Source organism: Canis lupus, chromosome 2, assembly GCF_003254725.2.
Source record: "Canis lupus dingo isolate Sandy chromosome 2, ASM325472v2, whole genome shotgun sequence".
NCBI classification, from domain to species: Eukaryota; Metazoa; Chordata; class Mammalia; order Carnivora; family Canidae; genus Canis; species Canis lupus.
In genome coordinates, this window is record NC_064244.1 from 45,975,258 (window position 1) to 46,003,118 (window position 27,861).

General features: G+C 42.8%; 1 protein-coding gene and 2 long non-coding RNA genes across 4 annotated transcripts in view; 2 read left to right on the top strand and 1 right to left on the bottom strand.

The window, feature by feature from the left end:
- The window catches only part of DEPDC1B (DEP domain containing 1B), an 82,314-nt gene extending 69,571 nt beyond the window's left edge, over positions 1-12,743 (bottom strand). Inside the window, exons 1-2 of the mRNA XM_025447653.3 lie at positions 12,611-12,743; positions 3,386-3,651 (exon numbers count right to left, since the gene is read on the bottom strand). Coding sequence (XP_025303438.1) covers positions 3,386-3,651; positions 12,611-12,658 — 314 coding nt within the window. The 5' untranslated portion in view covers positions 12,659-12,743. The remainder of the gene's footprint in view (positions 1-3,385; positions 3,652-12,610) is intronic.
- A 101-nt stretch (positions 12,744-12,844) lies between these two features.
- LOC112660440 (uncharacterized) lies at positions 12,845-14,641 on the top strand. Of its 2 annotated transcripts, none has more exons than XR_007404167.1 (3): positions 12,845-12,929; positions 13,580-13,692; positions 13,780-14,641. It is a non-coding gene; the product is annotated as an uncharacterized LOC112660440 (long non-coding RNA). The 2 variants fall into 2 exon arrangements; XR_003136935.3 differs by lacking the exon at positions 12,845-12,929 and adding an exon at positions 12,945-13,229.
- A 5,735-nt stretch (positions 14,642-20,376) lies between these two features.
- On the top strand, positions 20,377-27,651 carry LOC125753119 (uncharacterized). Its single transcript, XR_007404169.1, has 3 exons — positions 20,377-20,607; positions 23,639-23,768; positions 27,509-27,651. It is a non-coding gene; the product is annotated as an uncharacterized LOC125753119 (long non-coding RNA).
- The last annotated feature ends 210 nt before the right edge of the window (positions 27,652-27,861 follow it).

A 27,861-nucleotide genomic window follows, 5' to 3' on the forward strand; every position in this document is an offset into this window, starting at 1 on the left:
GAAGGGAAACTGCTTCATAAACTGAAACGTCTTTTACAAATATATATAACTGCCTCTCCTTATCAGAAGTGTAGGGCCAGGAAACTTTGTTCGACGCAGATGACAGCAGCTGGCTCAACCATGTAGACCTTTTAGTGAAATCTACTACAAGAGTTTTCAGTAGCAGCAAATTCAGAACTCTTTCCAGACACTGGCATTAGAAACAGGAAGGACGTGGTTCAGGTGGTTCAGTAACTAGTTCTAGGCACTTCTCTGCAACATCTCTGATTTACGGACATTTAGATATTAGGATCTTTCCTTTCTTAAATACTAAAATTCACTCTATTATCTATACTTATCTCTTTGATTCTTGAGGGAAAAAAAATCACAGTTAACAAATGTAAATGTAGTCACAGAAGAAACATGACACACAGTCTTCTAAAACTAGAAATAAGATTGGACACGTTCCAAAATAAAAGCTTAGCTCATAATTTGTTACAAAATTCTCCAACATATGCTGTGTGTGTGTGTGTGTGTGTCTATTTTCTATCTTTAAAAAATGTTCTAAGAGCCTTTGGTATTTCATGTAACTTTCTCTAACTCACAGACCCAAGAAACCACCCACCCCCTGCTATATTTATAAGTGCTTTGGTTGATTATGTTTACCTTACTTCCTTTATTTGACAACTTCCTTGAACACAGTCCTGATCATTTCATGTATTACCTAGGACTTAAAATAATTTAGGAATTCTATAAACATTCAAACACATGTTGGCCAGGCCAAATATTTCTTGTTTATTATTGTGTGTTAACTCATTCAATCACTGATTTATTTAATTAATTAAGTCAACCTCGTGTGAAGGAAATGGAGGTGATCTAGCACACCATAAGAACACAGGCGTCAGACACAGGCATCTCAATTCCAATCCTGACTCTTCTACTACTAGTGGAGAGACTTTGGAGAAGTTAATAACTTTGGCCTTATTAACTTCCTAATCTTTAAAACCAGGATAACACACTGTATCAACCGATGTTGCATTAAATGACAATAATGTGACAAAAGAGCACATCACTGGTCCTTGAATATGTTAGTTCCTTACCTGCAGCAAGAGCACTTGGCTTCCCATTCCAGCCTCCTTGATACTACTTATAAAGGCCCCCCATTCATAAAGCTTGATATTTAGAAGCATGTTCCCTACTCTTCCCAGAGCCCTGGCACACAGCTGTGAGGATCCTGAGAACCAGTCCCGAAGCTGCATGCGTCCAACAGCTGCCTCCATGCTCATTAGCTCATTCTCCATTCAAGGCACATGCTCCTTAAAAATGATTCTACATATCTAAATAGAGTTCATCCCAGATTAATCTAAGAAATTAGCAAACATTGGTAGTTAACTCATAGAACTGCTACCCAGGAAAATGGAAAGCTCTGAGTTTTCAGATGGCAAACAATGGAAGAAAATATGATTATGATTCACAGGTATTAGGAATATAAAGGGAAAAATATTATTTAATGGACAAATGTAATGTGCTTGTGCACCTGATGTTTTAAAGGGGGACACACGATGAAGTCTTCATAGTGACACGAAGCATGCTCGGACAGTCAGCGCTGGATGGTCGGCTCCTACAACATGCTCCGATTTTACTCTCCTGAGGACTCTGGAAGCCTCCTGGGGCACAATGGATATTACACCACTTAAGGTCACAATAGAACAGATTGGAAATTACTCATCCAGAGAATCTTTTAGAAGTGTTCTAGCTAAGTTGTGATGGGGTACAAGCAATTACAGTTTCCCAAGAGAAATAATCACTTACGAATTCCCAATGAAGCATGGCATGCAGAACCAGGGCTAGAGTTTCCACTGCCTGACGCTAACAAGCACTACGGTCTCAGAATAAGCTAAGATCACCCAAGATCCTAATTAAAAGTTGGATGAGCAAGCCAGCCAGAAATAACCGCCAAATGGAGAGACAACTAATTACCCCGATGACAATCCTTATATCTGGAAGCCAGATATTGTCAATGAAATTCTATAAAGAAGTCCGAAGCTGGGGATCCCTGGGTTGCTCAGCGGTTTAGCGCCTGCCTTTGGTCCAGGGTGTGGTCCTGGGATCTGGGATCGAGTCCCGCATCGGGCTCCAAGCATGAAGCCTGCTTCTCCCTCTGCCTGTGTCTCTGCCTCTCTCTCTCTATGTCTATCATGAATAAATAAATAAAATCTTTAAAAAAAAAAAAAAAAAAAAAAAGAAGTCCGAAGCTAAACATGCAGCAATGTCTGGTCTTAGCCTTGGTGCTGGTGGCCACCCTCACATTGCCCTGCAACCTTTTGCAGCAGCTAGTCCACAAAGGACTCAAAAAAATAGTTCGGGTAGGAATAGATGGTTTTCTCTGCTCAAAACCATGGGTTTTAGTGGCCCCAAACTGCCTTACTAAATGTGTTGTAAGAACATTCCTCATTTTTCTTTTTCTTTCTCTTTTTTAAGATTTTATTTATTTATTCATGAGAGATACAGAGAAAGAGGCAGAGACACAGGCAGAGGGAGAATCAGGCTCCCTGTGGAGAGCACGATGTGGGACTCAATCCCAGGACCTCAGGATCAAGCCCTCGGCCAAAGGCAGATGCTCAACTACTGAGCCACCCAGACATCCCTCATTTTTCTTTCAGAAGAAAAGAAAGCAAATGTTAAGGGTCCATATTCTCCACGTCTTCTTTTAATCCCCCCTGCTTCTCAGCCCTCTGGTGGGCCTCTCTGTCGATAACCGCACACTCCTCTTTTCAGGACAGTGCAGCTTCATTCCTCTTTAATATTGTCCCAGTCCCTGAAGCTTAGGGAGGTCCCCTCTACCTCCAGCAATGAAACAGCCTAACATGTAGGGAAAAGGAAAGTCTAAGCAGAAAAACGTGAATTCTTTCCTTGGATGATCAGGTGGTAAATGTCCAATCACAAAATATCACTAAAACATGAACAGAAACATTTGGAGAAAAGCAGACATACATGCCTGGGGTTCATCAGGGACATCAGAGAATTCTAGTACAGCTCTTCATACAGGCCCTGAGATCCGCTTAAAGATCAGACCCATTCGGCCACTGACTCCCGAATACACCCCTTCTCACTGCTAGAAAGGCCCAACCCAGAGCTGCCCTTTCACCCTCTGAGATCTTCGAGAAGTACTGGAGCCATCCTGGCCGGTGTGCACAAGGCAAGGGCACGCTCTACAGACCCCAGACCATTGCAATAGGCTTTACTATAACCACACATGGAGTTCCTCACTCAACAAATCCCAAGTAGGAGCATCACACCACTGGACAAGAGAGAGTCTTCCATGTGAGGAAGTTTCCAGAGACTGGCCAGATGCAGTCTCCCTCCCCAAATTCCCACCCCCCTCGAGTTTACTCGTCACCGTTACCTATACAAGTGACGATTGTCTTCAAAATCTTCCTGACCCCATTTTCCCTTGATGTCTTCAATAACATGATTCTTGAGGAATTTTTTCAGCAGCTGGACCGTCTGTTTGCGGGTCACCTCGGGGCCAAAGTTCTGACTGCATCTCAGCAACTCATGCAGCCAATCCACGGCCTCTGCCGCTGTGAAGCAACGATCATAACTCTTGAAACGACAGCGATGTTTCCGTAAGGGCATCCTGGTGCGGAAAAGCTCCACCGTTTCATTCCACTGGGGAGGAAAGGGAGAAGAACATTCAGGAATGAACGGATTTTTTTTTAAAGGTTATTACATCCCAAATATTTAAAACAACGAATGCATTTCTTCCAATGAAAAGACTGCCTCGGTGACAGACCCTTGAATTTTTTTTAAATTAGTTCCATGCCCAGCGTGGAGCCCAAGGTGGGGCATGAACTTGAGACCCTGAGGTTAAGATCTGAGCTGAGATCAAGAGTTGTTTGCTAAACCAATGGGGCCACGCAGGTGCCCCAAGCCTTGATAATCTTTTATTTACAACCTTCTCACTCAAAATTAAAAAAATAACTTTTAAAAATGTATTCTACTCATTCATTCAGTGAGTATTTAAGGAGATTTTACCATCAAGTTGTTCCATTATGTGAACTTAATGGATTCTTACATTATTAAGAAACAAATGATCAAAACCATGGGTAAAACTGAGCCCAGTGCTGTGTAATTCACTTCTTGAAGCCCTATGTTTATTATGATTTCACCTCATTCAGCAAATATGTACTGTTTATTACATGAAAAGCATTATAAGGAGAAAAAGAGAGATGTACAAGACATAGTGTCTGATGTCAAAACATGTTTTAAAATTCTGCAAAATATTTTCCTATTTAAAAAAAATAAAACTAGACATCCACCCCTTCATCAGCCTTCCCTAGATTAAATGAAATGTTCACATATGGTATCCTTCCTACATAATTACACCAGCATCTTTTTTGGACCCTAGGCTTCCTGCCAGCCCTCCTAAAAATCCTGGAAACTCATGGTCTTATGCTCATAAACCATTCTCCCCTTCTCCCACTCTTCTCTTTCAGGTGATCATTGCACAATCTTTACTTTTCACTTCTCTTCCTACTGATATCAGAAAATCTTTTTCTAACAATTCCAGTTCTGATCTTGGTATATTCTTTGTGTTTTTTTCCCCCTTCTGGCTCCTTGTTTTCCCTTCTGATCAGGCCTTTTCTTCCAGGTTTCTCTTCATCCCTCCTCCTGCCCAGCCTCCTCTGCAACTATTATCCACTTCTCTTCTACACAACACCAGAGGCTTGCAGGACCAAAGCCACATGTGTGCAAGCACGCAACCTGGCCATGGGGCACAGTGCCCAACACATGGAAGGGATTCAACAAGCAAATGCTTAATTGGTCTTTCACTTTCTCTACTTTCTTGAACTACCTTCTAACTTGATGCGATTTAATTACACTCTGATTCTGAATCATGTCTTTCTCCTAGCCAAATTCAAATATCGTTTTGCCTTATGTATATACTAATCTTTCTACTTCATTTGACACTGCTCTATGCCATTCTCCAAATTAAGTTGGTCCAGATTTAAACAGTTTTTAACATCTTAAAAACACAAAAGAAACAAGGCAAGCCACTGCAGGATAACATTTAACTAGAATTTCTAAAACAAGAGAACAAAAAACTTAAATCAAGAAGGAATAGACAAAAAAAAAAAAAAAAAAAAAAAAAGGAATAAACAAGGGCAGCAGGGTGGCTCTTGCGCCACCTTCAGCCCAGGGCCTGATCCTGGAGAACTGGGATTGAGTCCAGGCTCCCAGCGTGGAGCCTGCTTCTCCCTCTGCCTGTGTGTCTGCCTCTCTCCCTCTGCATCTCTCATGAATAAATAGATCAAATCTTAAAAAAAAAAAAAAAAAAAAAAAAAAAAAAAAAAAAGGAACAAAAACTTCTATAGGAAAAAAATGGAAAATGACTTGAACAGGCATTTCACAAAAAAAGATCCTCAAATTTACCATAATATATGCAAAAATATTCAACCTTATTAGTTAGAAATGAAATGCTAAAGAAATCCACAATGCAATACCACTACATGCCTACAAATGGCTCTAATGAAAAAGACAGGCAACACTAAATGCTGGTGAGAATGGGGAGCAACTGGAAATCTCATACATTGCTGGAGGGATCAGAAATCAGTACAAGCGCTTTGGAAAACAGGCTGGCAACCTCTACAAAAGGTCATGATCTCAGGGTCCTGAGTGAACCCGAAGTTGGGCTCCACGCTCAGCTGCTTGGGATTCTCTTTCTCCCTCTGCCCCTACCCCATTCATGCTTGCTCACTCTCTCTCTCTCCAACTCTCTCCAAAAAAAAAAAAAAAAGTGACTTATTCATGCAATGGAATACTGCATAGTAGCAATAAAAATGAACTACTGCCACATGCATTAACATAAATGAGTATCAAAAATAAATTGTAATCTTGATATAACAAGGCCAGAATAAAAGTAAAAACTATATAATTCCATGGGGCTCCTGGGTGGCTGTATGATTCCACTTACATAAAGTTAAAAAGCAGGCAAAACTAATCCACGGTATTAGGAATCCTAACAGTGGTTAGTTTGTACAGAGGTCAAGACCAAGAAAGGCAAGGGCTACCTATGGAGTCTTAGGCATGTTGCATCTCTAGATATGGGTGTCAGTTACATGGGGGTGCTCACATGAAAACTCGCTAAGTTGTACTCATTTCATTATACCACCTCTACCTATAAACACAGTTTTAAACCATCTCCATGTGTTTTTAACCATTGTTGTTTTAATCTCTGCTGACACATACCCTTCATGTTAGTCCTGATCAAGCATGTTAGGAGTGGGGAAGTAGAGTTAATAAAAAAGATTTTCAGGGTCACCTGGGTGGCTCAGTAGTTGAGCATCTGCCTTTGGCTCAGGTCATGATCCCAGTGTTCTGGGATCGAGTCCTGAGTCAGGCCCCCTGGGAGAACTTGCTTCTCCCTCTGCCTATGTCTCTGCCTCTCTCTCTCTGTGTCTCATGAATAAATTTTAAAAATCTTAAAAAAAAATTTTTTTCATACATTTTACGTTGACTGAATTACCATAATCATTATTAGTTAAACTTAATGCACAGTACTTTACACACTACCTAGTAAAGATAATGAAGACAAGGGTCCTTGGGATCCAATATTTCAAAACAGAAGTAAATATGCCTATTAATTAACTCCCAACTAGTGAGTAGTTCCTTTATTTAATTAGGTAAGTAATATACATTGTAACAAATTAAATGCAGAAGCAAACATAAAAGAGCCTGCCCTGTCTCTCCCCAATCTCACATACCTATTAAACATATACACACACATATAGAATTTTTCCCTTTTTTAGATATGTGTTATTATTACTATTGTTGTTTGCTTCCTTTTTTAAAAAATGAGATCAAGGGACTCCCGGGTGGCTCAGTGGTTGAGCTTCTGCCTTTAACTCAGGTCATGATCCCAGAGTCCTGGGATCAAGTCCCACATCGGACTCCCCTCAAGGGAGCCTGCTTCTCCCTCTGCCTGTGTCTCTGCTTCTCTGTGTCCTCATGAATAAAAAAATAAAATCTTAAAAAGAAGAAGAAGAAGAAATGAGATCAATTCTATTGTACACATTACCCAACTTATTTTTGCACAGAACACACCACAGATGTCTTTCTGTGTCAATACCTGTAGATCTAGCCCATTCTTATGAATGAATAAATTCCATAATTTACTCAACCATTTTCTAACTTATGGGCATGTATCTGTTTCCACTTTGTGGTCTTAAAATATTACTCTAAAAGCCTAAAGGACCATGGGGCACCTTGTGACTCAGTCGGTTAAGTATTTGACTCTTGATTTCACCTCAGGTCATGATCTTAGAGTCCTGAGACCAAGCCCCACCTCAAGTGGGGTCAGGCTCCATGCTCTGCATGGAGTTGGCTTGTCCTTGTCCGTCTCCCTTTTCCCTGCTTGCACACACATGTGTGTGTGTATGTGTGTCTCTCTCAAAATAAATACATAAATAACCTAAAGGACCAAAGCTTTTATTTTTGATAGAATGGATTTCTAAAGATTATCACCATATTTAAATCAGATATAACAATTCACAGTCCCACCAGCAATATAAGAGCATGCTGCTTTATCACTGGCCATCACCAGACACTTATCATTCTCATTTCTGCCAATCTGTAGTCAAGAAATGATTATCTCTATATTTTGTTTGCATGTTCCTAAATTCATCTTCAGTAATTCTCATTTATTCATCTGAGACGTGATATTTTTCTATTGGGTTGTCTCTCCCTTTTTTTAATCAATTTTTTTTAATGTTTAAATCTAGCATTTAAGTCAAAATGCATAGAAGTCAGGAAAGTTACTCTATTTTGCTCAGTTCAGCATCCCCACAACTGAGGACAGTGCCTGTCATATGGTATAATGTGTCTCCTAAAAGTGTACTGAGTGAATAAATACGGAATATCAATCCTTTTAAAAATATATTAGAAATATTTTCTCCTGGCTTATCAATTTGTTTAGGTGGTCTCTAGTTATATGAAGATTTTGTTGATAATGATGATGTTTATGAAACAAATATATCTTTATTTTCTTTATAGCTTCACACTTTCCTCCTTTAAGGGAAGGAAGCTGGAGATTTCCACATCGAGAGGTATTAAAAATATTTGTCAAAGTTTTCTTTTAATATTTTATAGGGATTTTTTAAAAATATTTGAATCTTCAACTAGAATTTTTTATGGTGGGAGGAGGACATCTCTAACTTTATTTTATTCCAAATGGAGAGCCAATTATGTCACCCTTTTATCAATGAATTGAAATATTGTTACCTTATATAGTATCTTTCTTGATTCTGTTCTAAACTCTCCTTTTTATCCCACTGAGCTGTTTCCATCTTCCTAAGCAATACTACAACATTATGATTATAGTCAGTTAATACTAAGTTCAAATCTCTGATAGTCAAGGTCATCTACAATCTCTTTTGAATTCTCATACTTTTCCTCTTCAGTATGAACTTCTCATTCAATGCATTCTACACACAGAAAAAAAATCTATTATGATTGGGTTTTCACTGATCCTGCTGATAGCTGATTTTCATTTCACAATAGATATTTTCTACTAAGACATCTTTATCAAAGCTCATATCTCTTAAAATATTTATAAAATGAGTTTTCTATTTATTTCTGTTGATGTTTTTTATTTCTGTTGATTATTAATGGCATTTATCATTATGGATTATATTTACTTGATCCATAAAACAATTTACAATTCTAAAACATAGTCTCTGTTTCCACATATTTCCAAAAATAGTTATGTTGTTATTTGGCTACTATGTCAAGAAAGAAGAATTACATTACTTGTAAAATAATTCAAAATTCTAAGTCATACTTAGAAGGAAAATATTGTATGCCAACAAAGAACAAGACAGAGCTTGAGAAAGTGATTTTTTTTCCCACAACATATTATTTGAATAGACTTTTTTTTTAAGATTTTATTTATTTGAGATAAATACAGCACAAGCTGGGAGTAAAGGGAGAAGGAGGCTCTACGCTGAGCCAGGAGGCCAAGGCAGACATTTAACCGAGTCACCCAGGTGCCCCTGAAGAGATAATCTTTATAGCAAAGGGAACAAACAAAATTGTTTGTGATTTAAAAACGTTTTTGTTGTTGTTTTACTTACCTATCCCTTAAACTAGGGATCTGAAATAAGGAATCATGAAATTGTTTTTACTTCACATCACGAGACAAAATACAGCACTGAGTGTTGAAATGTGCTTCCCGTTCTTTTCTCCAGGATATTTATTCCATTTCCTTCCTTCTTAGTACCAAAATATTTTGACAATGGTCCTATAATGATATAGCACCTGGCCTGGTAGCAGAGACAACCAAACTCTACATCTAGCTGTACTTGCTACAGACGCTGGAGCAAGACAAACCTCATTAAGCCAGTTCACCCCTTTAGGCCTCAAGAAACTGAACTAGACAATCGTTCATGTCCATTCTAGTTCTCAGATTCAATGACAGTTCTAAGTGTTTTAAAGTTTACCACTTACATCAGATGGTATAGGTAACTCAGAATTAAGTTCAAAGAATCGGTAGATTAAAGCAGTTTTTATAAAAGCAATTTCCCTTCCCATTCCTCCATTAAAATGATGAACTACAGTTGACCCTTGAGCAGGTGTTGAAACCACATAGCTCCACTTTATATGCAGATTTTTGTTGATAAATACAGCACAGTGGGACCCCTGGGCAGCTCAGCGGTTTAGTTAGCGCTTCCCTTCAGCCCAGGGCGTGGTCCTAGAGACCCGGGATGGAGTCCCACATCAGGCTCCTGCATGAAGCCTACTTCTCCCTCGGCCTGTGTCTCCTCTGCCTCTCGCTCTGTGTCTCTCATGAATAAATAAAATCTTAAAAAAAAAAAAAATACAGCACCATACTGTCAACATATTTTCTCTGCCTTACAATTTTCCTAATAGCATTGTTTCCTCTAGCTTGTTATAAGAATACAGTATATAATACAACATACAAATTATGTGATAATTGTTTATGTTATCAGTAAGGCTTGCAGTGAAGAGTAAGCTGTTTGTAGTTAAGCTCTGGGGGAGTCAAAAAGTTATACATGGATTTTTCAGCTGCGCATGGGTGGGCACTCCTAAACCCCCCATTGTTCAAGGGCCAACTGTATTTATATGTGGGTTACAAAAGTGAAAGCTATTTCAGTGAAGATGCGTGAGTTGCTAATCAACTTCCATATTCACCATCTAATGACTTAGAGTCTGCCATTTGATTTCTGGCATAAAAACTCACCTAGACAAAAAAAAACAAAAACAAAAACAACTCACCTAGTCCATAAAATGTTATTTGCAGATAAGACTTTGGTACTTTAGAAAATGGAGCTGTACATATTTTGAAAAAGTAAGGAGTCATGAAAGGAGGAAGTAAAGGCCTGCTCTTTATATGCTAATAGATTTTCCCAAGCTTTTTCTGAAGACTGGGTTGAGGGTGATGTTGGGACAAGGGGGAAATGATAAGTGGGGAGAGGGAGATGGAAAGGTGAGCTGGGGAAGATAAGAAAAGAGAGGACTAATCACAAACTTTGTGATTTACCTGGGAAAAGTTTTAAGGCACAACTGAATTATGCTCTGGGAAACATTTATAAATTTTATAATGAGGTTAGAGCATCTACAATGATGACAGGTCTCACTGATAAAGCAGGAAGTTTCACTTTTTGAAAAGAATTTCCTATTGTTTTCTGTGCTTTCAAAAATCTTAGTTTAAGATAAAGGGTCACAAACAGAATAAATCTGACAACTGAACCCACTACCTAGGAAATTCTGGTAAAATTGAGGAGCTTTCGTTAATTATTCACATAATTAAATTTCCTGCTTAACTTGATGAGTCTTGGCCAAACTTGACTTGAGTATCACTTCTTGAGGGCTGATGGCTTCGGGAAGACAAAGAACACGTTTCTGTATAAATTCCTCTGATAAGGGGCACCTGGGTGGCTCAGTCAGTCAAGCATTTGCCTTCCACTCAGGTCATGATCCCAGGACCCTGGGATGGAGCCTGGACTGGGCTCCCTGCTCAGCAAGGTCTGCTTCTCCCTCTCCCTCTGTGTCTCTATCTTCCCCTGCTTGTGTGCATGCTCTCTCTCTCAAATAAAATCTTAAAAAAACAACAAACAAAAAAAAAACTCCTTTGATGAAATCTTAACATGAATCAGAATGAAGCAGTTATTATATAGGTATTATGCATCTATGAAAAGTAGTGATTCATACAATCCAGTGAATCAGATTAAAAACCATTCCGATTATGGTGTAACTTTTTTTAGTTTAAAGCAAGAAGGATGAGAACTAGTTACCCCAAGATCCTGAGCTGCTGTTTCCCTTGCATAAGTGGTGTGAATTTGGGAGAGAGGGATGTGTTTTTTCCCTCCACAAAGGAGAGCTACGTTTTTGAAAGTCCCTGATGAAGCAAATCGCTCTATCATCCCTCAAGACGGACCTACCAACAGCCCTGATCCCAGATGGTTTCAAACGATAGAAGCACCTGTGAAGTGGAAGTAGATATGAAGACACTATTGTTTAAAAAGCCCCTCTATTTGTTCCCTGTCAGCACCATCTTAGAGCTTGCCCAAAGGAAAAGCTAAATTTATATTTGCCCAGTTGTGGTTTTTTTTTGTTTTTTTTTAATGAATGAATCCTTCTGAGTGCCTGTGCTACGTAGATGGTTTTGCAAAGAGGAGTGCAGTAACTCCTCCCACCTCGTTCCTATCTTTTCCTGGATGTCCGTTAGGGTGCACAGAACACCTTCCCAAATGGGAGGTGGCCAGAGGTGGTAACAGACCCAGGAGCCAGGTCCCTTCCTCCCAAATTACCAGCAGGCGTCCACAGAAAAGCCTCTAGGAACCTGCGAGTGGTCACTGGCATTGCCAAACCGTCACCACGTAACTCCTCTACAGCGACCCTCTGAAACAGCAAATCACTGGAATGACCTGCTCCAGGTCGCAAAGAAATCCACTGCGCCTCAGAACCCTGAAGAGCCCAGCTCCCAGGGGAGAGCGCAGCACCTGGGCCCCGGGGTCTGTCCGGACTCTTTCACAACCTCCCTGGGCTTAACCGCTGGGTTAGGAAGCGGGGACAGAACCGGGACCGCCCGGGCCGGAAGGGCGGCCAGGCCCCCCCACTGCTGGGCTGCGGTAGGAGGAGGGCACCTCGGGGTCACCACCGTGGCCCTCGGGACGGAGGCAGCACGCCCTGCCTGGCGGGGGGCGGGGTGGAGGGGGCAGGGGGGAGGGGGGAGCCCTGAGGTTACGGCCTGGGGCTTTCCGCTCCCGGCGGCCGGCGTTCGCTACCAGAGGACAAAGGGGGGGGTGGGGGGGGTGGGGGTCGGGGCGGGGGCGGGGGCGGGACGGGGTGGGGGTGGGGTGGGGTCACCCTGACTTCCGGGCGCTTTAAATCGGAAGGCATCCCTCGCTGCCCAGAACCAGGCCGACGTCTGGGGGACGAAGCTGCCCGCACCCACGACGTGCCGAGCTCCAGACCCGGCAGCCCTTCTCGAGCATCGTGCAGACAACGGGCCGCCCTGGGCGACGCAGGTCGCGCCTCCAAACCCGGGCCCCGCGGGGGGCGAGCGCGGCCCAGTTCGCCTTGGCCCAGGCCCCGCGCGCCCACTCACCAGCTTGGTGGCCCGGTACGGCCCGGGGCCCACGAGGCGGTGCTCCATGGCCGGTACCCGCGGCGGCGGCGGCGGCGGCCGCCCCAGCGCCGAGCCCCGCGCCGCAGTTTGAATCGCGAGCCCGAGCGCTGCGGGCGCTGATTGGGCGGCGCGGCGGCACGTGACGGGGCCCGGCGGGCGGGGCGGGGCCCGGTGGGCGGGGGCGGGGCCCGGTGGGCGGGGCGGGGCCTCAGCGCGGGGGGCAGACCCTGGGCCGCCTGACCCTCCGCCCCCCACCCCCCCCCCGGCCTGCGCCCCCTCGGCCACCGGGTGGACGCGGGTGTGCGAGCTGGTGACGGGAAGGGCGGCCCGGGTGGTGGGATCCCACGTCCGCTGCACCCAGGCCGGTGCTGCCAGTCGGTTGGGACGGGCGGGCAGGGAAATGAAGCGAGCGACGGCCTCTCCAAGGGGACGACCCTGAAGCTTGGGGGCGGGCCCTGGGCTCTCGGGAGTGCACCACGCAGCTGCACAGGAGCCCGGATTCTGCGTCCCTTTTTTGTCCTTTCGGTAGAGTCCTCCACCTCTTGAATTCTGTGTTTTATGGCAGCCTGACAACTTCTGTGCTTTGCCATGGCGCTAGGTCTGTTTTACTGCTCAGGATTTTCCTCCTGGGAACCGCTGGTCTGATTTGCTGTTGTTACAAGGGATAAATGAGGTCTACACCTGCAACTCGAGTTCAGAGTTCAAATTTGAGGCGGGGGGAGGGGGAGGCTTGCTATTTGGTCACCTCAGTGAATACCCAGGATAAGCTATCATCATAGAAACCTGGGTCAGGGGCGCCTGGGTGGCTCAGTGAAGTGGCTACCTTTTGCTGGGGTCATGATAGCAGGGTCTTGGGGGCTGCTTCTCCCTCTGCCTCTGCTGTCTTGGCCCCTTCCCACCCACCCCCCAGCTCTGCAAGCTCCCCCTCTTTCTCTCTCTCTCTCTCAGATAAATGAAGTCTTTTTAAATATCTGGGTAGAAGACCAGACTCCCAACTTCATAACACCCCTCCTATTTAACTGCATTTTAGAAAGCCCCCTCCCCAAATTCTGAAATGACAGGTATGTATTACTTTTTCAATCAGAAAAAGCAGTAAAGACAATATAAAGATAATTTGTGCCTTCAACGAATGAATCCTTTTTCAAAAGATTCCAATGGGGCACAAGAGGAAGAAGAAAATGACTTCAGAACCTTTTCCATCTGGGGCCTGTCACCACCAGCCACGACTGTGGAACCGGGATTTGAAACAAAACGCCAGGCCTTGCTTCCTGAGCATTTTCTCAAGAGTCCATCGTGAGATACAGACAAGATAATTCCTTTTACTGGAAAATGGTATCTCCAAATGATCTACACATCTGAGGCCACCGTCTTCGCGAATGTACTTTAAATTTGGCTGCTGATAAGCTACCAGTCTTTCAGCATCACATAAAAATGATTGGGAAATTTCTGTGCACATTCTTCTCAACCATGTTTAAGTGCAAGGCCAACAGGATCCTGTAGAAGCTTTGACTCAGCCTCAGAACATCTTTATAAGGTATTGAGTACTGGCAATTTCACCATCACCAGCTGACTTGCCACTGACATTAGGAAATGCCCAGCTGTGGAGCAAAAAGCAGCATAGGCATCAAGTGTATTACTGGGGTTGGAAATTGTGTTTCTCAATCACTGAGTAGGGAGTGGTTGGGAGCAAGGCCTTCACTGCCAAGAGAGTTCCTGACTGTCACATTCAATCCTTCTACTGCCTGAAAGGTCTCCCAGCCAGTTGGATGGGTCGTTTTGAAAGAACTCCTCTGCTGAAACCCACATCACTGACTGCTTACGTTGGACTTTGGCCATTTAGATTGTACTGCAACTGCATTCAGCTGTGTTCCTTGGCATTGAAGTCATGAAGACAGTCCATGTGCTGAGGTTCTTAAAAGTTGTAAAATCCTGTGACTTGAGTTCCAGAGCTATTGGTCTGTATTATCACTGCTCTACTGGGAAATGTTCCTCTCCCCCCCCACCCGCCCCAAAACTATATTAATACTCTTTACTAATAGGGGCATCATATTCTTTGGAGATACGGTCAATGAAGAAAGGCTAAAGATATTTGGAAAATGTAACACCATGCTATTTCATCGAAATTGTTAACTCATTTTTATTTCAGCATTTAAAAAATAAATACCGCAAAAAATAGAGATTTACATGCATTCATTCACTTATTCGATATGCATGAGTTCCTACAATGTGCTGGGCACTGTTCCAGTCACTGGAATATTATTTCAGGAGAAAAGACAAAGTCCCTGTTCCCAGAAGCTGACATCCTAGTAGGGGGAGGAGGCAGCAAGCCAACTATACACATAAAAATATATATAATTTATCAGGCAGTAATTGAGTGTCAGAAAGAAAACTAGAAGAAGAAAAAGGAGAGGATGGTGGAGACAGGGATGTTATTTTGGCTCAGGTGGCCAGGGAAATTTGAGCAAACAATCTGAGTCAAATAAAGGAGTAGCTGTCTAGGGGAAGACCTTCTAAGCTGATGGAATAATGGCCCATGTTAAAGTCTGACGTGAACACATGATTGTCACATCTGGGGAACATGGAAAGGAGGCCTGTGTTCGCTGGAGTAGAGTGAGTGAAAGGGGTGGGGGGGATGGGTTTGGACACAAAGAGAAGAGCTCTTTAGGTCACATTATGGGTCAAGGGATTTGGCTTTTACTCCAAATTGGTTGAAAATGTTTTAGAAAGTTTTGAGAGCGTGTCAAGATCTCAGTAGGTTTTTTTAAAGTACCGCTCTGGCCACTGTGTGGGTAATGGACTGGAATGGGGGTAGGTGTGGAGTGAAAGCAGGAAAACCAGTTCAGAAGCTTGAAATACCCTAGGAGAAAACAATAAATGTGGTTGATACACGGCTTGGCACATAGTGCCTTTCAGCAAGTACTTGTTGAAAGAATAAATGGATGAGCAAGTAAAACTAAGCTTTATAAGTTATTTATCTCCTAAAGATCAATTCATTCTGTCTCTAAGTGTATGTCTTACATGCATAGACTCTGCACTATAATAGCTAACATTTATATTTTCAATATAACCTATACAATTTGCCACTGAACCTACTATTCTGTTTTGTCTTTTTTTAAAAACAATTATTCATACCGGCTCCTCCCTTTTGAGTCTGAGGAAACACAATCCATACGTGATGTCTTGTGTTAAAATCACACACACACATACCCCGCTCTTGCCACTTCACAGTCAAACCATTACAGTTCAAAGTTAGCATAATAAAAGCTTTGCCAAGGATATAGCTGACTGGATTCTCATATTTGGGTATAGGTTTATTTTCTCCCACATCCTGACAGTGCCTCTTTGTTGCCATAGCTAAGTATAATACTTTATTTCTAGGAAAGCCATTGGATGACAAAAAGAAAAAAAAATTAACTAACATTGGTCTGGCCAAGGAATATCAGATCAATTCAGAGAAGAAGATCGTGGAGACAGGAAAGCCATTTAGAAGATCATTGAATGAACGCAGAGCTGAAAATCCAGGAGCAGCAGAGCATTATGAACACAGCTATGAAAGCTTGGGCAAGACTCTTCTCCTGTGTGTCAGTTTTTAATTAAAGAAAAAAAAAGGAAATAGGAGCACCTGGGTGGCTCAGTCAGCTAAGCATCTGCCCTTGGCTTAGGTCATGATCCCAGGGTCCTGAGATGGAGCCCCACATTGGGCTTCCTGCTCTGTGGGGAGCCTGCTTCTCCTTCTCCCTCTGCCTACTGCTTCCCCTGCTTGTGCTTGCTCTCTCTTTCTCTCTGTCAATTAAAGAAATAAAATCTTGAAAAAAACAGAAAATGGTATCTGCTTCATAGGGCTATTGAAAGACTTATTTAAGAAAATACATGCAGATTTCTTAGAATTCTACTTCCCTTGTGCAGGTGAGCAGAATTCCAAGGTAGTGTCCATGATTCCCAGGCCGATTGTACATACTCCTCTTCCTATTTTTTTCTGTCAAACATGACCTCAGGTACTGCAGCAAAGAGAATTTGCCTATGATATTAAGGTTCCAAATCAACTGACCTTGGTATAGGGAGATTATCTAGATGAGCCTGAGTTAATCACATGAGCCCTTTAAGAAGAGAGTTTTCTCCAGTTGGTTGCAGAAGTCAGAGATTCGAAGTGGAACTGAATTCTTTACCGTGAATGAACATGGAAGCAGATTTTTTCCCCCAGAGCTTCCGCTGGGGAACTTAGCCTGGTGGAGGTCTTGATTTTAGGCTTCTGACATCTGAACAGAGAGCACAGCCACCCCACTCCAGCCTTCTGACCTACTGAACTGTAAGCTAATAGATCAGTATCATTTTTGGGAGGGTTTAAAAAGATTTTCTTTATTTATTCATGAGAGACACAGAGAGAGAGGCAGAAACAGACAGAGAGAGAAGCAGGCTCCTCACAGGGAGCCCAATATGGGACTCGAACCCTATACCCAAGATCACACCTTGAGCCAAAGGCAGATGCTCAACTGCTGAGCCACCCAGGCGTCCCTATCAATACTGTTTTTAATCATTCAATGTATTGTAATTTTTATATGACAATAGATAACTGATATATCTTGTATACACAAGCTTTCAATAAATGCACTACATGTAGCACATGGTAGGAGAGGGGATAGTAGAAATGTCAGTACTTAATGAATGGTTAGCTATAAGGATGAGAGAGAGGAAAAAGCCAAATGTGCCTCTAAATGTCACCTAGAAGACTGGCAGAAAGACTGGACCATCAGCCACCAGTGAAACAGGATTTATCTGGGTAAGCAAGAAGGAACAAAGAGAAGAGATTTGACTCTTCATAAGAATCACCACAGTAGCTTGCTTAAAATTCAGTTTTATGGGGATGCCTCGGTGGCTCAGTCAGTTGGGCATCTGCCTTGGGCTCAGGTCTTGATCCTGGGTTCCTGGGATTGAGCCCCCTGAGTCAGGCTCCATGCTCAGCAGGGAGCCTGCTTCTCCCTCTCCCTCTGCCTGCCACTCCCCCTGCTTGTGCTCTCTCTGACAAATAAATGAATAAAATCTAAAAAATAAAATAAAATAAAATTCAGTTGTATGGATTCTATCCACAGAGGTACCTACAGGTATCTATATTCCATAGGGTTGTTTTTATGGTTTGACTCCTTACCAGTGACTCCAGAATCCATGACTTGCCCAGATTTCTAATTTTGATGAGACAAAACCTTAAAACTCCCACCCTCGAGGCTGATATGCAAGAGTGTGTCATTCTGCTTGGAGGTGAGCCCGGGCAACCACCAGGATTCTCCCCACCCCCAATACGCCCTTGACATTCTCTACTCTTCATGTTTATGCACGTTACGGGGAAAATATTTACTAGCATTTGAGGATTCACCTGAGTCATCGGACCTGTTCCTCCTAGACACCAAAGGCTTTGCAAGAGAAGTTGGGGTTTGGAGGTGCAGCATTTGACTGGCAGTGAAACATCCAAATAGAGATGACTTGTGGTTGAAAATATTAGATCAAAAGGGCAGGGGAGACAGAAGTGGGTGAGCTGGAGCCCTAGAGGTATGTGAGGACTGTGAGGAATAAAAAAATAGAGAGCAAACAGATGGTGGCTTCTCCACTATCCCATATCAGCCCTTTGAACTTACAACTCTGACTGACCTGTCTCTCTGGCCCTCAATCCCGCTGCTTCATCCCTGAATCTAGGCTTCCCTACCCACTCCTGCCACTTCACTTACCATATGTCCCCAGCCTGCCCTGAGCTGGTGACACCTTGATTAGGAGCTGGCCCCATTCTTGGTTCCCTCTCTGTAAGGCTTAAGCTCTGGACATCCTTCAGAGACCTTCTCTTCCATTTTACTGCCAAAGGCACCAGAGTCCAACATTAGCCTCAGCAGAATTACAGATCAATGCATGTTACTGAACTTTTGGGTAACTCCCAAATAGCCGAATAATAAACTCCAGTATCAGCAGATAAACTGTCTTGACCCATAGAACCTAAGCTCACTTTTAAGAAAAATCTACTAGGGGCACCTGTAGCTCAGTAGTTGAGTGTCTGCCTTTGGCTCAGGTCTTGATCCCAGGGTCCTGGAATTGAGTCCTGCATCGGGCTCCCCGCAGGGAACCTGCTTCTCCCTCTGCCTGTGTCTCTGCCTCTCTTCGTGTGTCTCTCATGAATAAACAAATAGAATCTTGAAGAAAGAAGAAGAAGAAAGAAGAAGAAGAAGAAGAAGAAGAAGAAGAAGAAGAAGAAGAAGAAAAAGAAAGAAAGAAAGAAAGAAAGAAAGAAAGAAAGAAAGAAAGAAAGAAAGAAAAGGAAGGAAGGAAGGAAGGATGGAAGGAAGGAAGGAAGGAAGGAAGGAAGGAAGGAAGGAAGGAAGGAAGGAGAAAAATCTTCAAACCAGGATGACATCATCTGCATTTTTAAAAGATTCATCGCAAATAGCCTGTGAAATAGCAAATTTAGTTAATACAGCCAAAAAGAACTCAGTTTAAAAAAGAAAAAAGTAGAGGAAGGGGGAAAATGTGCCGAACTTTCAGGAAACACTACTGCCGGGTCTCACTGCCACACACCTGTAAGCAGGGGCAGGGCTTGCCCCCCCAAGGTAAGATCTTTAATGGGGTATTTCCTACAGCAGCAGCAGAGGGTCCTGAAAGCCAAGGCCCTTGCACCACAGACAAACACAGGAGCCCAGAGAGTGAGGAGCGGGCCAGGGGAGCCCTGCTCAGCCAGAGCAGGGGTGAAGCGGGAGGCCGTGGCGGGAGCTGCTGAGGAACAAGGGAGGCCTGTGAGTTGGGGTTGGGGCCGGCTGTCCATGCCCGCTGAGCTATCTGGAAGGGCTTACAAAGGCAACAATGGTTATTGTGTCTGCCTACAACACTGCCGCTCTTCTTCTCTTTCAGAGTTAAGAAACTGAAACTAGCTGGGATATATATTTTTAAAAACCATTTTAAGCATTTGCCCCTGCCAACAATGATTATTTTCTATTTCATATTTTTCTCTTGTTCATTCCCAACACAGATGCCTTTCCCCTTCCTTCCTTCCTTCCTTTCTTCCTTCCTTCCTTCCTTCCTTCCTTCCTTCCTTCCTTCCTTCCTTCTCTCTCTTAACTTTTCATTGGTTGTAACCTATATAGACAAAAGCACACCCATGATCTGGAGAGGGTTTGAGGAATTTTCACAAAGGGAACCCTTGCAACCAGCACTCCAATCAAGAAACCAAACAGGGACAGCTCCTGAGTAGACATTCTTACACCTGCTCTGGTCTCCGCACCCCAAGAATAACTGTCATGAGTCTTTGGCTATATAAGAAAAAAAAAGTAACAAGGAGTTTACCCCACACCAAAGAGGGAACATGAGCCAAGTCACATACTAGGAATTTAGTCCATGTACAAGGTAACCCAAGCACCAGCTGTGAAAGTGGAGAGGGAAGGGATCAAAGGATTTCATTTAGTGGATAAAACACAGCATTCAGGGGCACCTGGGTGGGCCACTTGGTTAAGTGTCTGCCTTCGGCTCAGGGTCCTGGGATAGAGTCCTACGTTGGGTTCCCTGCTGAGCTGAGAGCCTACTTCTCCCTCTCCCTGCTGCCCACCCGTCACTTGTGTACTCTCTCTCTCAAAAAAAAAAATAATAATAATAATAATAAATAAAATCTTAAAAAAACAAAAACAAAAAAACCCCGCAGCACTCAGTTTCCAGCTTCACTGGATATACCATTTGTGACTTTCTCCTTTCATTTAAAGAGAGAATTTCTAGACATTCAAACCTGTTTGACCACATTTTCTTATCTAGCTCTCTTCTGAAAAAATCTCTGGCTGGGCTGCACCTGGAATCAACAATAGGACAATGTTTTGATTCCAGCTCCAAGGAGGGAACAGGAGAGTGAGTGTCCGTGGTGTAGATTTCACTCTGAAGTGGCTCCTCCAAGCGTGTCCACACTTTGGAACCTTCAAAACTTATGAAAACACAGATACCACTCCTGACTCCAGGCTCATGTAAGTAGCTGCTCTGGGGAAAAGGGACAAGAGGATCAACCACAGAAATGCTATCATCTGATCCTCTCCCACACGCCAGCTGACAACCACAGGTAGGGTTCTGCAGGCCCTCCAAGAAGTGTCCTGAGGGCCTGGGCAGCATTACAGCAGGGAGTGCCTCCTGTGGGTTCTATGCTCAAAGCTGAAGAAGCTATCAGAAGTAGCATCCTAAAGGAATGTTCAATAAAGGCCATAAGCAGTGTCAAAGTCAGGTCTCCAAACTGGGTCAAGAAAAGTAAAGAACCCAAGGAGATGAGAGCAGAGGAGGTACAATGAAACAGGCTTGAGCAGAACCTAGAGTAACTACAGATCTGCAATGCACAGACCTAGAACCAAGTCTCGGCCAGGAGTTTTTTAAAGAGACAAGGACAGCAATTCCATTGACCAAGTATTCTTGCCTCCTGTCCCCCAAATAGAACCTAAACCTGACCACACCTTATTATTATGACCCAGCTACCAATTTTCAGGAAATGCAGAGGATGGGAGACTATGGGGGGATGCAACCAGCAAAATCTGGAATTCGGGAGAGTCTATAATGAGCAGGTGTTTGCAACTGCAGGGAAGGGGGAGAGTAGAGGATGGAGGAAGAACCCATAAGAGATTTAAGGGACACATGAACTAATCACACTGCATGGACATTATTTGAACTATAATTCAGCCAACTGTAAAAATAATAAAAATGAAAGCATTTGAAAAACAATTATGAGATAATTGGGAGTTGGAACACTGAACAGATATTTACAGATAATCAGGAATTGCAGTTTAAAGTTTTAGACATGATATTTGTATTATAGTTATCTTTTCAAAGCCTCCTTGGTCTTCTAGGGCAGTGGTTGTAGAACTTTGGCATGCATCAGAGCCACTCAGAGGACCTGTTAATCCACAGATTACTGGACCCTCCTCCCAGAGTTTCTATTCTGTAAGACTTTTGGGGGGCCTGAGAATTTGCATTTCTACCTAGCTTGATGATGGGGACATGAAGGCTCCTATTACTATTCTATGTACTTTTGTTATGTTGGAAATTTCTATTTTTAAAAGTTCTTTTTTTAAATAAGGGAAAAGAAAAAAGCATTTGACCACATCCAACATCCATTCCTGATTTTAAACACACACATGCACACACACACACACACACACACACACACACATCACAACAAACCAGAGAACAGAAGGGAGTTTTCTCAACTTAATAAGAATCTACGAACATCCTACAGCTAACATTATGATTAATAGTGAAAGAGTGAACACTTTCTCCTTAAGATCAGGAACAAGAGAAGGATGTCTGATTTTTATTCAGCATTGTACTGGAGAGTCTAACTAGTGAGTGTAATGAGGCAAGAAAAAGAAATAAAAAGCATCCAGTTTAGAAAGAATAACTAAAACAGTTTTTATTTCTAGATAACATGATTGTCTATGCAAAAAATCCTATGAGGTCTACAAAATAGCTCATGAAGCTAATAAGTTTTTGCCTTCTAAGCCTATATCCTATCATAATCTGGGGACCCCAGTGAATACTCCGATCCTCACTTAATACTATTTCCACATAGACTTCTTTAGGGTAGTGGTTCTCAAACTTGTCTCTGCATTGGAATCACTTGGGAAGCTTCAAAAACCACTAATGCCTGGGGGCACCTGGGTGGCTCAGACAGTTAAATGGTTAAGCGTCTGCCTTCAGCTCAGGTCGTGATCTCAGGATCCTGGGATCAGCCCGTCATCAGGCTCCCTGCTCCGCAGGAAGCCTGCTTGTCCCTCTGCCTCTCTTCCTGCTCCTGCTCTCTCTCAAATAAACAAATAAAATCTTAAAAAAAAAAAAAAAAACTAACAGCAAAAAACTCTTGATGTCTGGATTCCTTTTCATATACGTTGTTTTTAAATTGTCCTGAGACTGAACAGCCTGGGCATTGGATTTTCAGGAGATTCTAATGTGCAGTCTAGTTTGAGAACCACTGCCCTAGAAGCATATTTCTGGCCATGGAACTTCTCTGAACAGTGAGTTTAGGAAGTGAAACAGCAAGCCTGGCTCAGGCCCTACTGGGTTTTCTTTGGGATCTGCTTGCCAACAAAGTTGATTAAATCTGTTCTGCTCCCGTGAACCATGAATTTTATGATAATAGGCCCTGTGGCAAGGCGCACGGGGAACAGGAGCTAGGAGAAACCTGTGGCTCTCCAGGGGTGAGTAGGACAAGGCAAGTCTGTCCAATTTAGGCATAGAGAAGTTCCAGCAAGCCTACTTAGTGAACAGGCTTACAGCCATCTTGTCCTAACACTTACCTCCTCAACTTTTATTTGGAAATATTTCAAACCTACAGAAAAAAGTTCAAAGATTAGTCCAATGACACCTCCGTACTCTCCACATATGTTCATCAATTGTTGACCCCCAGCCTCCCCTGCTGAACCCGCAGAGTTCAAAAGGCAGCTCCTAAATACAAGGGCATTTTTCTACTTAACCATAATACCATTTACCTCTCCAACTATCTCAAAATTTCTTTTTGAAGAAAATGAAATTACCTATTTTAAGGATCCCACACTGCATTTACTTGTCTTTTTACTCATCACGCTCTGGAATAGTCTGCCTCCTTTTTACAAGATACTGACACATTTGCAAAGGCCAGAGTGTGTTGCATAATACGACAAAAGCAATGAGGCTTCCTTGTGATTAGATTCATCTTAAATATTTAGCAAGAACACCATGTTGATGAGATTGCATGCTTCCAATTGCATCATATCAGGAAGATCGTGTCATTTGGTCCTATTATCTCTGCTGCAGAGTTTAATCACTTAGTTAAGGTGGCACCCACCTGAACTCTTCATTTTGAAGGTATCCTTTTCCTTCATACTTAATAAATAAATAATCTGTAGGGTGAATCGATGAGACCATATGAATAGCCTGTTCCCCAACAAGCTTATATCCAATGGTTTTAACATCCACTGGTAATCAGTTATTATAACAGTTGTTGCAAATAGCAATTTTCTTTTTTTTTTTTTCCTAAAGATTTTATTTATTCATTCATGAGAGAGAGACATAGGCAGAGGGAGAAGCAAGTTCCCTGCAGGGAGCCCGATGTGGGACTGAACCCAGGACCCCGGGATCACGTCCTGAGCCAAAGGCAGCCACTCAACTGGTAAGATTTCCAGGCACCCCATAAATAGCAATTTTCTAATTCTACCATTCCTTTTACGTTTTTTTTTAAAGGTTTTATTTTATTTACTCATGAGAGACACAGAGCGCGAGAGAGAGGCAGAGACACAGGCAGAGGGAGAAGCAGGCTCCATGCAGGGAGCCCGACGCGGGACTCGATCCCGGGTCTCCAGGATCATGCCCTTGGCTGCAGGCGGCGCTAAACCGCTGCGCCACCGGGGCTGCCCTCCTTTTACGTTTTTTAGCTGACATTCCACTATAAAATAAAGAGCGTTTGTCCCCTTTACTCCACTTCCGGCTTTTTTTCCATCTGCTGCTTTTTTGAGAATCATTAGGGACTCATGAATCTTTGCTTAGTTAACAAATCATGATTCATTCTTGTTATCTGTCTCTTTGAAACCAGCTCTCATCTTCTTTCAATATGTCCTTTGTTGTCTTTAAGAAGTGCTTTTATGTTTACTACAAGATATTTCAAGCTCACTTTGTATGTTTTGTGCCGGGTTAAGCTAAGTAACCAGGATAAAATCTGAAGCAAAACAAACACATTTGAGGCTTTCATGGAGCTTACAGTCTAAGGTGGAGGGTAAATATGAACCAGACAATTGTACAAATATTTAAATCTACTGTAAGTGCTCTAAAAATAAGCATGCTATTCTAGAATTCTAGAGTTCTAAGTGTACAAGAGGGGACTTGATATACTCTGAGTAGTTGGGAAGGCTTCCTTAAACATAGGACTATTGTGGACACTGCTGCTATAAACATTGGGGTACAGGTGCCCCTTTGGATCATTACATTTGTAACTCTGGGGTAAATACCCAGGAGTGCAATTGCTGGGTCATAGCGTAGCTCTATTTTCAACTTTTTGAGGAACCTCCACACTGTTTTCCAGAACTGCTGTACCATCTTGCATTCCCACCAACACTGTAAGATGGATCCCCTTTCTTTGCATCCTCACCAACATCTGTCATTTCCTGACTTGATTATTTTAGCCATCCTGACTAGTGTGAGGTGGGATCTCATTGTGGTTTTGATTTGTATTTCCCTGATGCCAAGTGATGTGGAACATTTTTTCTAGTGTCTGTTGGCCATTTGTATGTCTTCTTTGGAGAAATGTCTGTTCATGTCTTCTGCCTGTTTCTTGATGGGATTATTTATTCTTTGGGTGTTGAGTTTGATAAGTTCCTTATAGTTTTGGATGCTAGCCTTTTATCTGATATGTCATTTGTAAATATCTCCTCCCATTCTGTAAGTTGTGTTTTGGTTTTGTCTACTGTTTCCTATGAAAGAGCCCAGATGTCCATCAACAGATGAATGGATAAAGAAGATGTAGTATATGTATATACAATGGAATACTACTCAGCCACCAAAAATTGAAATCTTGCCATTTGCAATGATGTGGATGGAACTAAAGGATATTATGCTCAGTGAAATAAATCAGTTACAGAAAGAAAATTACCATACAATCTCACTCGTATGTGGAATTTAAGAAAGCAGAAGATCATAGGGGAAGAGAGGAGAAAATAAAACAAGAGGAAATCAGAGAGGAGATAAACCATAAGAGATTCTTAATCATGGAAACAAACTGAGGGTTGCTGGAGGGGAGGTTGGTGGGGAAATGGGGGTAACTAAATGATGGGCATTAAGGAGGGCACGTGATATGATGAGCACTGGGTGTTATATAAGACTGATGCATCACTGACCTCTACCTCTGAAACCAATAATACATTATATGTTAATTAATTGAATTTAAATATTAAAAAAAACATGAACTGAAAAATAGGAGTTACTCCATTCAGGGGTAAGGGGTTTGTGTATATGCTGGGGCCAGTGGTGGTGGTGGCGGCAGAAAGTAAGGGATATGGTCAGTTGAGCAGGTTTCAGACAGAGGTTAAGAGAGGAACTTGAGAAGCTCAAACAGTGTGGAGGTCTTTATTCAGCTAGGCTAAGGGACTATCTGTGTGGCAGGGAGGCTGGGCAGATGCTGACTGCATAGGGCCCTGAGGGGAAGTTAGAGGTTTTAGTCTTTATCTTCCAAGTAATGGGAAGCCATTAAACGGCTTAAGCAGGAGAGGGAGTCATAATTAGATCTGCATTTTCTTTTTTTTTAATTTTTATTTATTTATGATAGTCACACAGAGAGAGAGAGAGAGAGGCAGAGACACAGGCAGAGGGCTCCATGCTCTAGGAGCCCGACGTGGGATTCGATCCCGGGTCTCCAGGATCGCGCCCTGGGCCAAAGGCAGGCGCCAAACCGCTGTGCCACCCAGGGATCCCCAGATCTGCATTTTCAGACGAATAATGGCTAATACAGAAAAAAATGGGCTGGGGAAAGGATGCGTGTTAGCAATCAGATGGAAGGCTCTTTGCAGTAGTGCAGAGACCTGCCAAGTAATGCATTACAGGGTTGTGGCTGTGAAACATCACTGTCACTTCCTGTCACTTCCTGCCCCTGAAGCTAGCACACACCCATTCAGGGCTCTGGAAAGATTTCTAAAGACAAAGGGGAAATCTAGTTAATGGGCTCCTCCCTAAGCTCTCCCGACCAGCCCCTACTCTCTCTGCTCCCTGGTTTTCTTTTACATCCAGTAGGGAAACACAAAGGTGTTTCCTTTGTGATAAGAGATGATCATGGTGAGTGTTTAGGAGCAGAAAGGTACACAAAGACAAAAACCAAACACCGTTTGGTTTCAAACATAGGGTAGAGGTCTCTGGAGGAAGGGACAGAGATGGAATGGGGGCTAGAAATTTGTTTAGCTCTTTGGTGAGGAGAGGGGAAGGATGGATGAGAGGCTAACGGGGCTGCTGGGCACAGGGCTTACCTTGACCCAACCCTTCCTCCAGAGGATCTGCTCTTCCACCACCATAAGATGTGGCATCACCAAAAACCTGCTCTGTGCCAGCTGTGGAAATGGTTTGGAAGGGGGAGCAGGGGTGATGGTGAAAGCAGAGCGGGAAAGAACAAGGTCTATGGTGAGGTGGGGACAGGGAATGTAGGAGAGAAGAATTTCAGCAGTGACATCAACCTGAATGATTCCTTAGAACCACACACAATTCACAGGCTATTTCAAGCATTGTGAGAGATTTTTACAAGCTTTCCAACTCTTTAAAAACACTGACATAACTCAAATATGTTTAAATAACTTTAAAAACAAATATATTCACATAACTTAAAGAACTTTAACATAACTCTGACACCAAATCTGACAGGCAGGGTAAACGCCAAGGGGAAGGAGTCAACATAAAAGCGATTATCTTCACCATTTTGAGTGTATGGTTCAATGGTACTAAGTACATTCACAATGTTGGGCTGCCAATCTCCAGAACTCTTGTCATCTTGCAAAACTGAAACTCTGTACTCATTAAATAACTCCCTGCCCCTCCCTTCCCCCAGCCCCTACCAACCACCCTTCTACTTTCGTCTCTATGAATTTGACTTTTCTAAGTACATCATGTAAGTGGAATCACACAGTACTTGTCATTTAGTGACTGGGTTATTTTACTTACCGTAATGTCCTCAAAGTTCATCCATGTCTTAACCTGTGTCAGCATTTTTTTTTCCTTTTTAAGGATGAATAATATTCTACTGGCCACAAAATATGCCACATTTTGTTTATCCGTTCATTGGTTGATGCACACTTGGGTTGCTTCCACCTTTGGCTAATAAAACAAATGCTGCAGGGTGTCTTGGTGGTTCAGTTGGTGAAGTGTCTACCTTCCCCTCAGGTCATGATCCGGGCGTCCTGGGATTGAGCCCCGCCGGAGTGTGGCTCCCTGATCAGTGGTAAACCTGCTTCTCCCTCTGCCTCCTGCTCCCCCTGCTTGTGTGCGCGCTTTCTGTCAAATAAATGAATTAAATATTTTTTTAAAACCCCAATGCTGCTATGAACATGAGTGTGCAAATATCTCTTTGAGTCCTTCAATTCTTGTGTGTATCTACCTAAAGGTACAATTGCTGGATCATATGGTATTTGCATTTTTAAGTTTTTGAGGAACAATCATAGTTTTCTCCATAGGGAGAGTTCCACTTTCTTCATATCTTTATCATCCCATGTTACTTTGTCATTTTTAAAAATAGT